The 16,251-nt window shown below is 31.4% G+C and overlaps 1 protein-coding gene across 1 annotated transcript in view; it reads left to right on the top strand.

The window, feature by feature from the left end:
* The window catches only part of LOC145305349 (cell adhesion molecule Dscam1-like), a 170,263-nt gene that overhangs the window by 83,797 nt on the left and 70,215 nt on the right, over positions 1-16,251 (top strand). Inside the window, exons 22-31 of the mRNA XM_080146966.1 lie at positions 343-435; positions 1,813-1,871; positions 2,435-2,479; positions 6,795-6,877; positions 7,411-7,454; positions 10,297-10,391; positions 11,247-11,308; positions 11,895-11,975; positions 12,878-12,965; positions 13,697-13,747. Of these exons, the coding sequence (XP_080003092.1) occupies positions 343-435; positions 1,813-1,871; positions 2,435-2,479; positions 6,795-6,877; positions 7,411-7,454; positions 10,297-10,391; positions 11,247-11,308; positions 11,895-11,975; positions 12,878-12,965; positions 13,697-13,747 (701 nt within the window). The remainder of the gene's footprint in view (positions 1-342; positions 436-1,812; positions 1,872-2,434; positions 2,480-6,794; positions 6,878-7,410; positions 7,455-10,296; positions 10,392-11,246; positions 11,309-11,894; positions 11,976-12,877; positions 12,966-13,696; positions 13,748-16,251) is intronic.

Here is a 16,251-nt window from a genome sequence, read left to right on the forward strand (position 1 = left end):
TCTTTCTATATATCTACCTATCAAGGGTCATGATGAGTCAATTTCTATGTGGAGACGGGATAAATGCCAGCCATTTTTATTTATCTATCTATAAATCTTTCTATATATCTACCTATCTACCTATCCAGGGTCATGATTGGTCAGTTTCTACGGAAGACGGGATTGTTGTCAGCCATTTCAATATTTCCCGCCTTTCTTCCATACATGGCGGCTATTATATTTTGTTATTTATTTCTTTACATATATCTATCTGTCTGTATTATTCTTTCTACCTATATCTTAATCTAGCTATCTATAGCTCTCTGTCTAATTATCTGTCTATTAATCTATCTACGTATCCAGGGTCATGATTGGTCAGTTTCTGCGTGGAGACGGGATTGTTGTCAGCCATTTTAATATTTCCCGCCTTTCTTCCAAACATGGCGGCTATTACAGGTGAAATTTTTAAAATCATTTCTTCAACAATAGTCTGGGGTATAGTCCCTTTCGTGGCAACGCCTCTTAAGGGGCGTTTCGTCGTATTTTCACAGTAACTTTTGATAGGTTATTTTATTTAGGTTAAGTGATTGCCCCGCAGGGCTAGAGCCCCCGGTAGGAGCTAGAAATAAAAGAAAATCTACCGTAAAAATACCACGAATCGCCCGTTAAGAGGCGTTGTCACGAAAGGGACTATAACCATTGTTTGCTTGTCTGTTAATAAACTGTATTTTATAAATCTATATATTAATATATTTGCTATATAAATTGATGATTAAAATAACGAGTGGGCATAATATTATTGGTTCATTATACTTTTGACTATAATCTAAAAAGTTTTGTTTCTTAAAAGATTTAATTGAAACTGATACTACTTTTTAATTGTTAATTTTCGTTTTTTGAAATGTATTTATTAACTTTATACTGAATATCCTTTGATTTTTTCAAGTCTAACTATAAAAAAAAGTAATGGAATCATGAAACTCATTATTTATAAAAAAAAATGTTTTACTTGCGTCTAAAAGATATCCCTAAGCTGACCATTATATGCAAAAAGCAAAAGAAACAAATGTGTCAAAACTAGGAATAAGGGGGAAAATAATATTTAATCTGTATATAAAAGTAACAGGATGTTTGTCTATCTATCTGTACTGCCAATAGCTCCAGGGACGGTTTATAACTATATTGGGGGGGGGGGGGGGGAGGACACCCCACCCTCCCAAAACCATAGAAAAATTACCTGATAAATAGAAACATTTAACCACCTTAATTTGAAAAAGAAAAATATAAATGTACTTACAAAGGGGGGCGATTGCCATTTGACACTTGTATCTTAAACATAAAAAAATGTGAAATTAAATGGCCAATGAATGTGACTATCCCTTTCTTCCTATGGAAACATAAGTGCATGTTTCTGGGATAATTACTCAAAATGATGAATAGTACAGTGTATACATTACATAAGAGTTTGTTTTTCCATGCTCTTTATATGTATGTCTATATGTCTATCTATCTATTTATGTATTATTTATATGAATGTCCATCAGTTTTTTTTAAATTGTGAATAGTACAGTGTATACATTACATAGTAGTTGGTTTATCGATGCTCTTTATCTTTATGTTATCTATCTATCTATCTATTTATGTATTATATATATGAATGTCCATCAGTACCTTAAAATTGTGAATAGTACAGTGTATACATTATATAGTAGTTGGTTTTTCCATGCTCTTTATCTGTTTGTCTATTTGTCTATCTATCCATCTATGTATGCGTTAATCAACAGCCTATCTATCTATCCATCAATTTATTCATCTGTTTATCTATTTATCTAGTTGCACAGCTAGGAACTCAGTTGGCACAGTCCAGTATTCTGCAAGAGTTAATGTTTTTGGTAAGTTTTGAAAATAAACAATTAAATCCATTTTATGATGGAATTCAGCCAAGATCAGGGTTAGGAAAATAAGGGGGGGGGGGGGAATTTTGACAAATTTGTGTAAACCTGGTGTATAGGATTTATCTTTGGACTGGATAGGTTATTAAAGATAAAAGCATTCTTATATGATGAAATACCCGCAACTTTAAGACTTTTTGGATAGGCCTCCAGGTGGTCTCTGTACGGGTAAAAATGAAAAAAAAATTATGAATAACATTCAAAAAGATGCATATTTTGTTTTATAAGTTGACCTCTAACTCTTTTAAAAAAATTTATTTTTACTTATACAGAGACAACCTGGAAGCCTGGAGCTCCGGAACCTGGAGGCCTATCCTTGCTTTTCCTTTAGTTTTTTTTATTATGGTCTGATCTTTCTGAAAATTATTACAATAATAGATATTATTTTTACACAAAAAAAAATCATTTTTATTAACTATTACTGTGTAATAATGTACTGTAAACAAATGATATCACTGCTCTTTAACCTTAAAGCACCTCCAGAATTATAACTTTTTTTTCAGGGCCACCTGAGTCCCGGGGGAGCATCAATCAAACTGGATTGGCAGGTAGAGTAGAACAGAACAATATGTGTGAATGTTACACTAGGGTTATACAGAAATGGATATAGAATATGTGGATATTGTGATGGAGGTTGCTAATACAGTCCTTAGATATTGGTCAATATGTTCCTCTATGGTTAGGGGACTAAATGGGGAAAATTCAATAGGGGGGGGATGGGGTATATTAGCCCGCTTGGAGAACCTTTTTTATTGGGTATTCTAAAATGTTTTACAAATTCCACGTATTCTGAACCAATTTATACAAAAAATAGTTATTCCTTGCATTGTATTTTCCACGTATACATGATTTTTAAGTATGGCTTAGAACCAGTTGGAATCCAGCATATATTAATCTGTTTTGAAGCTATAATGATAAGAGACATATTTTCAATACGGATATAATACTAAGAGGAACAAGGGGGAAGTAAATTTGTCGATTCAATTGTAAATTGCTAATTAATGTAGAGACAGTGCAAAATGGCACTAAAAAATGACATCATACAATAAAGTTGTCCATTGAGAGGCCAGTATACATTGTAATTGACCAATGGTAAAATATATATACTCGCCTCTCATTGGTTATTTTATTGTATGACGTCATTTTTTGGTGCCATTTTGTACTGGCTCATTGATGTATATCTACTTTTTTATATGTATTAAAATCATGGACAAAGTACAGAATATTATTCTTATTAAGTAGGGGGAAAAGTTGTCTAAAAAATTTTGCCATTTGACATAATAAAAATGAGTGATTATCTATCTCCCTTTTAGGGTTTTCTTTCCCACTTATCTTCTCATCTTCCTCATTTTTATGACATCACATGGCTGATTTCCTAGACCCTTTGTCTTGCTAACTTATTAACCCAATTTAACAATCTTCAATGCTTAATCTACTACAACTACAAGCCGAGCTGCAACAACCCTACATTATAAATCTAAGTTGAATCAACCATGTAAATTTAAAGCCAATAGCAATAATATCTATACTTCTTAAGTTCTTGTATGATATTCTTCTATTATATAAATGTATTTAGGGTTTTTTGTATGTAGCCTAAGACATTAATAACTACAGAACTGATTGAGTTCTCCATTTTAGTAAAGCTTCACATTGGTCTTGGGATGGTTTTAAGTGATTTTTCTGCCTTTTTCCTATGCCTTTGAATACAGAACCCCTAGATGCAAAGAGCGCAGCTGCTAGTAGTATGCTAAAAAACTACAAAATCCTATTCAATACACCTTCATTCAAAAACCAAAGAACCCTAGTAAATATACCTTGAAGTACTCCCCACCATGAAATAGAACTGTAGAACCAATCCTTATTTTAAAAGACAACTGATAACAACTTCTTAAACTTAAATCAATCCAAAGACTGTTTAAAGAACTAACTCCTCTGGGCCACTTACCTATTAATCAATAAAACCTTTTTAACCTTGCCAAAGTAAGTAAGTTGAAAATAAAATAAGACTAGGGGTATACTTTAAATTTGGGAAATTGTGGCAGCAGTAGTTCTTGTGTTTTCTGCATTTACATACATTATATTCCAAGCTTGTAGGCAGTGGGACTTAGGTGTTCATTCCAAATTGATAAAAACTATCTTGTTTATGGAAAGGCATAGAGCTGAAGTCATAATGTTTCTGAAATTTTGTTTTCCTCTACCACTTTTTTTGACCAAAGCCTTAACTTGCATTCGGAATTTCTGAGCCTGTTTGTTGGCTTAAGTATTTTCCCTCTTCTTATATCTGGTAGGTACAACATTTAACATATCTAGAATGACTACATGTTTGGTCCTCTGGACCTTAACCTGCCACTGGAGGGGGGAAAAGTCACTCAAAAATCAGACATGTGACATCATAAAAATGAGGGAGATGAGAGAAGAAGTGGGAAAGAAAACCCCTAAAAAAAGATGGATATTCCCTCATTACGTGGCTGAGTTTTGAGTGAGTTTCTCCCCCTACCCTGCCACTTCCATAATATCAAATTAACAATGAGATAATGTGCATAACTTTAAAAAGTCAGATACAACTATTTTACCCATCCAGGGTAATTAAGAACCTTTATCTAACATGTTTACTTAATACTTATATCTACCTTGTATAGTTGAACAAACACCAAGAGCTTTTATGCATACATACATACATTCATACATCACTCATTTATATACTCTTACAGGGTAACCATTACCTTATATTATCTATCTATCCATATTTAGCACATTACTTATCTAACAATTTGTTTAGATTATATGTATATCTTTCTTTTATCATTTTTTTTAATTGCTGTAATTGTAACAATATTTAATAATCCTGCAAGCAATTGTAAATTTTATAAATATAAATCATATAATTGAAACAAGGATGACAACATCCATAAAAGCGAAGCACTGAAACAGTAGGACAAACGGACATGAACTCTTATATAGTGTCAGAACTGAATAATCAGAATATTAATATATAAGAGTCGAAGCAAAATTGTAAGTAAATTTGTTGAAAGACTGCTTTATACAGGATAATGTTTATGGACATACTTACATATTTAGGACTTGATTATAGAGTTGCTTCGCTTATAATATTATAACTACTAAAGAAAACTCCATGCAAAATTTTAAATCGATAGGACAATTCTAACATGCCTAAATTAACGAAAAAAACTATCCGTTACGGACGGACGGACGGACGGACGGACCCTAATTATAGAAAAGCTTCGCTTTTAACAATCTATAATTTTTCATGTATTTTTTTTTTCAATTTTTAATATTTTTTTAATATAGACATTATTCTTATTTTTTATATTGTTTTAAAATCTGTGTATTTTTACATGTAATTACCAATTGAATCAAATTTTTCAATCTAAGTAAATTATATCTATTTTCTTTTTGGTAGTTGATATGATATTAAATCAGAATCTACTAAAGTCTTATATAATTTCTGTAGTCTTTCGGAGAACATACAATAGCAGCAACATATTATATAATTAATAAACATAAAAATATTTTATGTAAATAGAATGTAATAAATGTTCAAAAGCTCGCAATTTTACCATACAACCAAATACAATAAAAAAATGCTTTGAAATTAAGCTAATGTGAAATAAATAGATTTTATCTGGGCAATATAAATTTGTTTAAGCAGTCTAAAATTTTAAATTACAGCAGATTTATTTTGCAATGCCAATATTATGCAATAGTTATAGATAAATTACTACTGTGATATTTATGCAGAAAAATCTTCTTTGAATTCCCCCTACTCAGTATGACACAATGCAAGATTCAAAGATGCATAAATAAACTTAACTTAAATGCATATCTTTATGATAATAAATAAGCAGCCAAGGAGACTCCACAAATATAAAATAGGAGATTAGCTCTCAATGTTTGTATGTAATTTCTGGTGCTGTCACAAAAAGTTCCTTTTGAGTCCTGATACCTACCCCATCCACTTTATTTTTTAAAATAAGAGGAGTTTAATTGTGCTTAAGGAGGTACTTTGTGTTAAGACACCAAATTACTCTTGAAGATTCTTATGAACATTGTGAATCTACTGTTTATTTCAATTCGTTGTCTTACATTTTAACATGAGATATAAAATATGCATCTGAATTTTCTTGTGCAAATTCCACAATCAAATAATTATGAATATTAACGAGGATGACAACATCCATGAAAGCGAAGCTCTGAAATGGTAGGACAAACGGGCATAAACACTTATATAGTGTCAGAACTGAATAATCAGAATATAAATGTATAAGAGACGAAGCAAATTTGTAAGTAAATTTGTTGAAAAACTGCTTGATACAGGATGATTTTTATGGACATACTTACATGTTTAGGACTTGATTATAGAGTTGCATCGCTTATGACATTATACTTTGTTGTTCCAGGAATCAACATCCAAAAATCAGATCAGTAAAAAAATCAACATGTTTAAAATGGACGTACGGACATTCTTGTAATGATTATAGAGTTGCTTCGCTTTCTAAATCGTACCTAACTACTAAAGGAATCACCATGCAAAGTTTAAAATCGATAAGACAATTCTAACATGCTCAAATTAACAAAAAAAGCTATCCATCTGTGACGGACGGATGGACGTACGGGCCTATCCTAATTATAGAAAAGCTTCGCTTTTAAAAACCAGAATCTTAAAACCAACATGCCTCTTACCTTTTACAATTAGGATTAATAATTATTTAGTTTCAATATTTAATATTCAAGGCTTTTCACAGCTAATACTTTGTGATTATAAAAGCTATTAGATAACCAAATTAAATATGAAATATTAGCTACCTGATCTGTGTTTATAATAATGTATGGTATCTACCTCAGGACGTGATGTGTTGCTACTGTGTCCCATCTCTGGGTATCCCATACATAAAGTAGAGTGGCTTATCAATACTGAAGCTATACAGGTACACAGATAAATAAATAGATAGATTGATAAATTGATAAATAAATAGAAAGATCTATAGATGGATTGATAAATAGATTGAAATACAAATTAATAAATAGGTCTATATATTGATAAATAAAGCAGATCGATAGATGGATTGATAGATGGATTGATAGATGGATTGATAGATGGATTGATAGATGGATTGATAGATGGATTGATAGATGGATTGATAGATGGATTGATAGATGGATTGATAGATGGATTGAAAGATGGATTGATAGATGGATTGATAGATGGATTGATAGATGAATTGACAGATGGATTGATAGATGGAATGATAGATGAATTGATAGATGGATTGATAGATGGATTAATAGATGGATTGATAGAAAGCTAAATAGATCAAAGATTTAATGAAATAATTGATTTGTAAATAGATGGATATTTCTTAAGGTTTGTATATTTTTCAAATGCGTTGCTAAGTTCAAACTAACACAAATTAAATTATAGTAATAAGATTAACCCTAATCTCAAGTCTTTGATTTTTAGGGTCCAAGACCGACTCCCCTTGTGAATGGTTCTTTGCTTATCAGGTAAGATATATTAAATCTTAACATAGGCTTCATATTCATTAATATATGCTTTTACATAAAGTTGCAAGGTTTTCCTGTTTGTTCGTTAAGATCTCTCCATTATGTTTTAACTTTAAAGGAGGCTTCATGTTAACATGGGTTCCGGGATAGTTTTAGGCTTTTCATCTCCAATTTTGGATGGATTAAGGCTATTTTCCTGCCTCTCTTTCCCCCTTTAAATTCAAGGCCCATCGAAATAGAGCCAGACTCATTGGTATGAAAATTGTTTATATAAATAATTTTTATTTTATTTTAAAGCTAAAAGACGGGGCTATAGCACTTACACATCCATTAAATTTACAGTTGATGTATTTTAGGCAAAATGTTTTCTTCCTTTTTTTATGCCATAAATACATCTAAAGGTGTAAATGCCAGTGTTGGATGTATTTTTGACATATGTATAAAAATATTGGATGTATATTTGCCAGTGTTGGATGTATTTATGGCATGAGAATCGATTTTACTGTCATTTATACACTAAAAATTCAGTTTATCATAAATACATCTATTGCAGTGGCGAAAACACATTAACTTTAAATTTGCTTGATGTGTAAATGGCAGTCCCCCCTAAAAGACTTATATACAAATCTAAACATTACCAATATAAATTAAGGATAGAATTATTTTAATGTTCATTTTCCTATCCAGGTATCCATGTAAATGACATTTCTTTTATATTGCCAATTTTAGTGCAAATTTAAAATTGGTGAATTTTAGATAAAGTCTACTGCACTACTTATTTTAACTATTCTAATCCAGAGTTCATTAATCTAATCTGGATTTTTATATTAAACATTACACATTGTAAAAATTATCTCTTATGTATCTGTTTGGCCTAAAAGTATATAATGTCCTCTAGCCCCGTAAATTAAGAAACTGTCTGTGTCTGTTTTTAAAGATTTTGCCAACCCCTGGACATGGGTCTCCTTGACAGTAAAGCTTACTTTGGGTCCAGGGAAAGTTTATAACATTTCTATAGGAATGTACCTACACCTTCCCAAGAGAAATTCTCCTTGAAAAAAATTGAAAACTAGAAAAGAAAGCGGAGGATCAACTTTCCCCACATCCCCTTCTTTGAGAGCCCCTAGTTAGCTGTTTAAAAGATCGTATTGGACAGACACACAAATATATTTAACCACTAATACATGGTAATTCATTATTGATCAGAACCTTATTAAACAAATAATCTTAAATGAAACCTTTAACACTCACTTTAACAGATTATCAGAAGTATGGAAAAGCTTTGCCCTAAGAAAGTTATTTCTTTTCCCAATGAATTCTTTTGACATGCGGAGAGCTTTTGATATTGATCAACGATCCATTCTATGTTAAAAGTTTGCCTTATTCTCAGGGTGAAATGATGAATAATATCAACTAAAATATGTTATGAAACATTGTTGATTACATTAATTTATTTTAAGGGATTGTATTAATTAAACGGTGTGCACAGCGTTTTAAGGGGATTGTGGAGGTAAAGCACCCACTTTGCATGCTACTGATTTTTAGTAGTTAATTATGATTTTTTCAGTCCTTAGTGAATGGTATCACAATTATAACTATTAGAAAATAGATAATTTCAATGGAAAATACGTAGAGGGACAAGTCTCTCAAAAATCAGCCATGTGACGTCATAAAATGAAGGAATATCCACCTCTTTTTTAGAAGTTTCTTTCCCACTTCTCCTCTCATCTCCCTCATTTTTATGACGTCACTTGGCTGATTTTTGAGACACTTTGTCCCGCTACGAAAATACATGAAAAAAAGGACGTCATTTTTCCTTTTTTACAATTTTTCTACCCCTATACAATCAAATTTTGTCAACCTGCTATAATAATGTAAATAATATAAAATTCATATACAACCCTTTATTCCCCCTTACTATTTACTGATTCCTTACTGCCAACAATTTTGCCCAACCTATTAATAAAACTTTTATCCAAAGTTACAATTAAATTACGACGTTCCCACTATGAAATTTTTTTGGTCTCTGTATAACATACTAGCGACTACGCCCCTAGAGGCCTCTAGGGGCTGTTAAGAGGGGGGGATAAGTCTAGTTCCCTCCTTTTCAGTTGTCATATAAAAAAAGTTGTGGGGTGATTTCTTTCTAGGGGCGATTTCTATGGGGAGGGTGATGGTACCCTCTGCCAAAATAGTTCTAAACCTTCTCATCACCTATGAGAAGCTTTCCTGTAAAGAAGAACAATCCTATGATACACACACAGAGATTCTTTCACTTTATTATAAGAATATGTTATTATAGAATTAATTATGGTTTGTCATGGGAAGCTATGAAAAATATTGAATGGTATTCAAAAAATAAGTTTTTCTTCCACATGATTTTGTCTAAGACAAACGGACAGATGAAAAGATGGACTGACAGCTATTTAGATATATATATTACCTTTGCTATGTTTAAAATATTTACTACATTACTGAAACAACAAATTACATGGTTTGTAGCAGTAGCAAAAGGGGGAATATACACACATATAAAAGAGATTTATAGATTTAAAGATATTTTGAATATTTTAGGTCATTGACGCCATTATTTGTTTATCCTAATAGTGGAAAAACAGTGATAGAATAATGGATGGAAAATTGGAAGCAAGATTAGATATCGTGGAAACCTACGCTTTTTATTGAAGAAAAAACTAGACCCTCGTAAAGACTTAAAACTGGAAATCATATTCTATTAAATATAAAAAAAATCGGCTAAGATACATTAACTTGATGTGATTTTAGAAAGAAAGAAGATTTTGAATAAAACTACAATTTCTAATGAAAAAATATTACATTTTAGAAATCTTGAGAAATCTGATGGATTGGAGTATGAATGTCGAGGTTACAGTGAAGGAACTGCGTTTGCCATTGCTTATGTCAACCTTATAGTAATTGGTAAGATATTTTTTTAATTAAGAGAAGTTCTTCTTTCATCTAACATGTTCGTTCGTCAGCTTTGAATATGTTTCTGTTATTACATGTGTAGAATGTTTTTAAAGATAATAGTAGCTTTCGCAAATTATCGTAAAGTTGAGTAAGATTCCAGTCAAATGCGCTTATTAGGTCAAACAGTTTTTTTTTTTAATGCGTTTGTTTAATATTAAGAACATTTAGACTTAATAAGCGCATTTGACTGGAATCTTACTCAACTTTACGATAATTTGCGAAAGCTACTATTACCTTTATAAACATTCTACACATATAATAGTAGAAACATATTCAAAGCTGACGAACGAACATCTATAATACTATAGTATTTTATCTCTGTGTACATCTAATCTGTAACTTACTTTGTCCACCTGTTCATCATTAGGGCTCTGGGGGATATGAGTTTATTGTTTGCTTTTGTCTGAAAGTTCTATCAAGAACACTATGAACACTAATATTATACCTTATGACGTGGCATAAAGGGGTAATATAGATTTTCATAGACAAATAGTCGACAACTATTGAACAAAACATAATTATCCTTGTTTTTTAGATGAGCTGAATTTGAATTTCCGAATAAGTACACAGTTTCCTCGGTGTTTCCTCATCCTATCTCAATATTTACTACTAACTAAAAAAATTTAAACTTCAAAAAGAAATCAAAATTTGAATTTATAAACGATCTATACATTATACATTCAAAATTTAAATTTTTCAAATTTAGATTTTTTTTTGGAAGTTTGAAGCCTTTTTAGCTAGTAGTAAATATTGAGTGTACACAATCGGAAATTCAAATTCAGTTCATTTGTTTTTATCATGAAGGTGTTCCCGTAATATCACCATTCTCATTTGATGGCAACTTGAAAGAAGGGGATAGATCACAGGTAAAGTTTAGTTGGTAGCGCAACTATATTGTAGTTATGGTATTTCTGCAAGTCTTTTCTTTTCTGCCTCACAGGGCCAACAAAAAAAGAAATTAGTCATTTATTATTTTCTTATTCTTGAAAAAACGTCTGTAAAACTATATGAGAATATTTGATAGTGGAGGGAGCCCTAAAATTTTGATTTAAAAATAAAATAGCATAATAATATCTGGGGCCTATGTGAAACTTCCATAAAAAAAACCATAGTGGAGATATTAAAGGAAAAGAAAAACCTGACTACTGCTTTTCATGATAGGATCTTTCAAATTTAGCTCTAAATAATAAAATCCTCTAAATTTTATCGTGAAGATTCACAGTAATAAAAAGATATTTTATTCGGAACCTAGTAAAAGTGTCTGACTCTGATTATGACGTAAAAAAACATTAGCCAATGAGAGGCCAGTATACACTGTAATTGACCAATGGTAAAATTTGTAGTGGCCTCTCATTGGCTAATTTTTTTATACGTCATAATCAGAGTCAGACACTTTTACTAGTTTCTTTTATTCGCATTTATGATTTTCATAATTCTTGTTTTTTTTTTTAGGTTTCCTGTACAATATCTTCTGGAGATCTGCCTATAACAATTCATTGGCTTAAAAATTCAGAACCTTTAATTAGTACAGAGGTTTGTTATCTATCTATCTGTAAATTCATATATCTCTCTATCAATCTATTCATGTATCTATCTACCCATCAATCTATTTATGTATCTATCTGTTTTATAACAATTCATTGGCTTAAAATTTATGAACCTTTAATCAGTACAGAGGTTAGTTATCTATCTATCTGTAAATTCATCTATCTATCTATCAATCTATACATGTCTATAATAATTCATTGGCCTAAAAACTCTAAACCTTTAATAGGTAAAGTGGTTTGTTAACTATCTATGTATCTATAAATGCTTATATCTATCTATCCAACAATCTATTTATATCTATTTATGTATCTATCTGTTTTATAATAATTCATTGGCTTAAAAATTATGAACCTTTAATTAGTACAGAGGTTAGTTATTTTTCTTATGATTAGCTTAAAAATTCAGATTATTTGATTTGTACAGTATACTGTAAGGCAGTCTAATCTATCTATCTAATGTTATTTAGCATTTTATTTTGTTAAAAATTTGAACCTATTTATTAACTTATTTATCTATCTAGCTATCTATCTATCCATGTGTCATATCTATTTATCATTAACCTACCTGAATTTGTCGGGTTTAAAAATGTATCTAATTACGTACACATTAGAGTAAAACACTAGAGGGAGAAAAAGTTAAATAACTGTATCTCCCCATCGCAACCACCTTGCGCAACCTTTCTATTGGGTCATTAAAAATCCATCAATGGTAACGCTTATATATTAACACAGCCAAGTAGCAGAAAATAATTTAGATGCAGACGAAGAATGTCTTTGAAAATGGAAGGAAGGTAGTTGTTACTATAGATCTGTTATGTACACTTTAATCTATTTATCTATTACGAATCCATCTATATATTTATCCATTCAAATGTCTAACTACTTTAGGAGGTACAAATCCAATCGACACCCTTTAGCAGTAGTATCCTGTTTTTCAATCTCAAAGCAGAGAACAGTGGCTCCTATACATGTCTAGGTAAAAATACAAAAGTTTTGGTGGCGCAACTACTCTATAATCTGGGTATGCTATATGTTTGTTCATAAAACAACCATTGAACGGAAAAAATTGTTTCTAATATATTGTCGCTTCTTATATATTGTTCTAATTATTTTTAAACATGCTATAAAGCCTTGGAATTATCTGATTATATTTAAAAGGATCAAACTTTACAATGACCATTGCTATTCTTTACTTCATGAAATGTTAAGTTGCAAATACGTTTTAAAGAATTAAAAAAACAGAGCTAAACTTTTTTTCGAAAGAGATTTACTGTAATTTGTAATAAGACCAAGCGACAGGGTTGACAAGGGATGACGCTATTTGAAATCCTTATACTAAAGTAACAGGATGTTTGCCTGTGTGTCTGTACTGAAGGATCTCGCTAACCGCGGGTTCTCCCTAACAGGGTAGATTCTCATAGGTCTTTGGAAGGTTTATAACTATTTTGGGGGAGGGTACCACCATCCTTCCAAGAGAAATCACAATAAAATCGAAAAAAATTAAATATTCACGCCACATAATGTCGCTAGCGTAGTGGTGCTGCGTAGAGACATGAATTTAACAGCTGATTGACCATAGACAAATTATTTCTCAAATTAGATATTTAAAATAAAGAAAAAACTTAAATGCCACTAGAGGCTTCTAGGGGCGTAGCCGCTAGTATGTGAAAAAAGAATTAAATGAAAAACTTATCATTTTTATTTCAGCTGAGAATGCTGCCTCTTCCGCAAATTACTCAGCCCAACTTATTGTAAAAGGTAAGATGAATTTTAATACAGTTTCTCTCCAACGCCTTTTCCCCCATCCAATACTATCACGACTCCTATAAGAACTAGAGGTCTTAAAATTAGCATTAATGGTAAAGATTTTGCGACTAAAGCATAGTAACTCGTTTGTCTCTTTATTAACTTCAATAGCTTACTTCATGCTACATACGTTTTTTCTACTAAAATGCATTTTTGGACAATATATTACCTCAATATTTAAATTACATTAAGCCTATAAACTTATATTTACATAATAATGACACATTTTTTGATATGAGAAATCATTCTGTTTTCCCATTATATAATTTACCTCAATTACCCAATGAGTTCCGCTACTTATAAATGTTATCATCCTTGTTTTAGCTTTTTGTTATTTTTGTATACCATGATTAACTAAAAATAAAAAGACTACGCCCATATGTCAAAATAACATAATAATGTTACAAAAAATCAATAAACATTACTATTAGGAAAAACGTTATATATATTAAGTAAAAGTTAATTATAATTCTGGTTGCCTTTGTACTATTTAAACCTTCTAGCGGCTACGCCCCTAGAGGCCTTTAAGGGCCCCAAAGGGAATCCCCACTTTTTCAATTTAAGTTTCAAAAAGAAAAAAAATATTTTCGAGAGTGGGTGGGGGGCTTTTGTTGGGAGGGTGGAGATACCATCCCCCCAAAACAATTAAAAACCTTACCTGGACCTATAAAAAGCTCCACTGTAAAGGAGAGTCATAATGGTTAAGCGGTGAGCGAGATCATTCGCTACAGACAAAAAACATTTACTATCCTATTATATAAATTACTAAGCATTTTTGTATGTCGCGAAGGATCTCGCTAACCTCTGAACCGATACGGTTCTCCTTTAGAGGAAATTTTCGTATAGGCCCTGAAATGGTTTTAGGCCAATTTTTTTTATAAATAAGTCTTGGTTTTATGTTGTTTTTTGCCCATCCATATTCCTTCGAATATAGATGCTAGGGGCATTTCAGCTAGTTTATATAATATCATGTACAATCTAAGACTACCAGATTCTTAGATTCTTTATAATCATGGATTCGATCAACTGAAAATTGTTTGCCTATTTCTTCCCTAATTTCCGAAGTTGTACAGCAGTTAACCCAAATATTGCAAAAGCTATTTTCAGCTACTCCGGTCAAAGGGAAAAACGAAATAAAGTAAAAACGATTTATACATTATATATAGTTGATTTACATCCCCAATGACTATTAACAAAATTAGTCCTTCTACTGATTAAACTAACTTATGGTAGAGTCTTGGCATTGCATAGTTTTTTACCAACTTATCAAGCTTTGTGAATCGTGATTATAAAACTTTGGGTACCAATTAAATTTGTTATCTATTATCTATCTATTATCTGAGATACATGAATATGTAGCTAGATAGATAGACAGATAGATGGATGAATAGATAGATATTTAGTAAATCTATGCCAATTTAATTGCAATTTTGTTTGCAAAGATTGGAAACAAAAATAATTCAATTCCAGGTAGTATCACTCTATACAGGAAATGCCAGGGAGATGTTACCAGAAGAATATAATAATTTACCTCCAGCTTTTTTTACTTTTTTTATAACATTTACAGCTGTTTGACGGGTCATGTGAAGAAAACGAAGTTGCGGGTTTCGTCGGATGATTTTCACAGTAGCTTTTGAAAGGGTATTTTTGGTTAAGTAAAATGTGATGATTGCCCCGCAGATTTAGGCAATTGGTCCCGCAGGGTTAGGAGAAAAGCTACTGTAAAAATATGACGAAATCCCGAACCTTTGTTTCCTTCACATGACCGTAAAATCTTTATACTAAATTAACTGGATGGCAGTATATGTTGACCGAACGCTCTACAATGTTTAAGAAAGCTTAATATTTGTTTGTAAAAATATTTTTTTGTGTTTAAGGTTAGGTTGGGTTAAGTAAAGGTTAGTGAAAGCATCTAGAATTATTTTAAATTTGAGGCAGTAATCATAGAAAACCCTAACCTCATGATATGATATTATTTCAAGATTAAAATAAGTAAGATATATGTAAATATACAATTGTATAGTAGTCTTGCAGATAAATAGAATATTGCTAAACAATGACGTTCAAGCTTTTTTAAGGGGTTGGGGGTGGATACAAATTCACAATAAAGGGGGGGGGTAAAATAAACGAGAAGCGCGCAAAAAGTAAAAAAAAATTGGGGGGGGGGGGGGCAGTAATTTATCAACCCTTTCCCATTCTCTTTAAGGTCTTTGTGACAACGTGTAAAAGAAAAATTCTAAAAGGCTCATAAAAATAGCTCACTTCTCATTTACAAGATTTAACAACATCACTGAGTCTAGATATTCGCCCGTAGCCTCTAGAGGCGTTGCTCGACGAGGTAATTGAAAAAAAAGAATATGCAGGTACCAAAAAAATGGGTAGGTTTTTTGTTTTAGAAAATAGCCTAAAACCACCACAGGACCAGTAGGTTTATTCCCTAAAGAGTAGAACTTAAT

This window comes from Acartia tonsa, chromosome 14 (genome assembly GCF_053477335.1).
Source record: "Acartia tonsa isolate MP-2025a chromosome 14, ASM5347733v1, whole genome shotgun sequence".
Lineage (NCBI taxonomy): Eukaryota > Metazoa > Arthropoda > Copepoda > Calanoida > Acartiidae > Acartia > Acartia tonsa.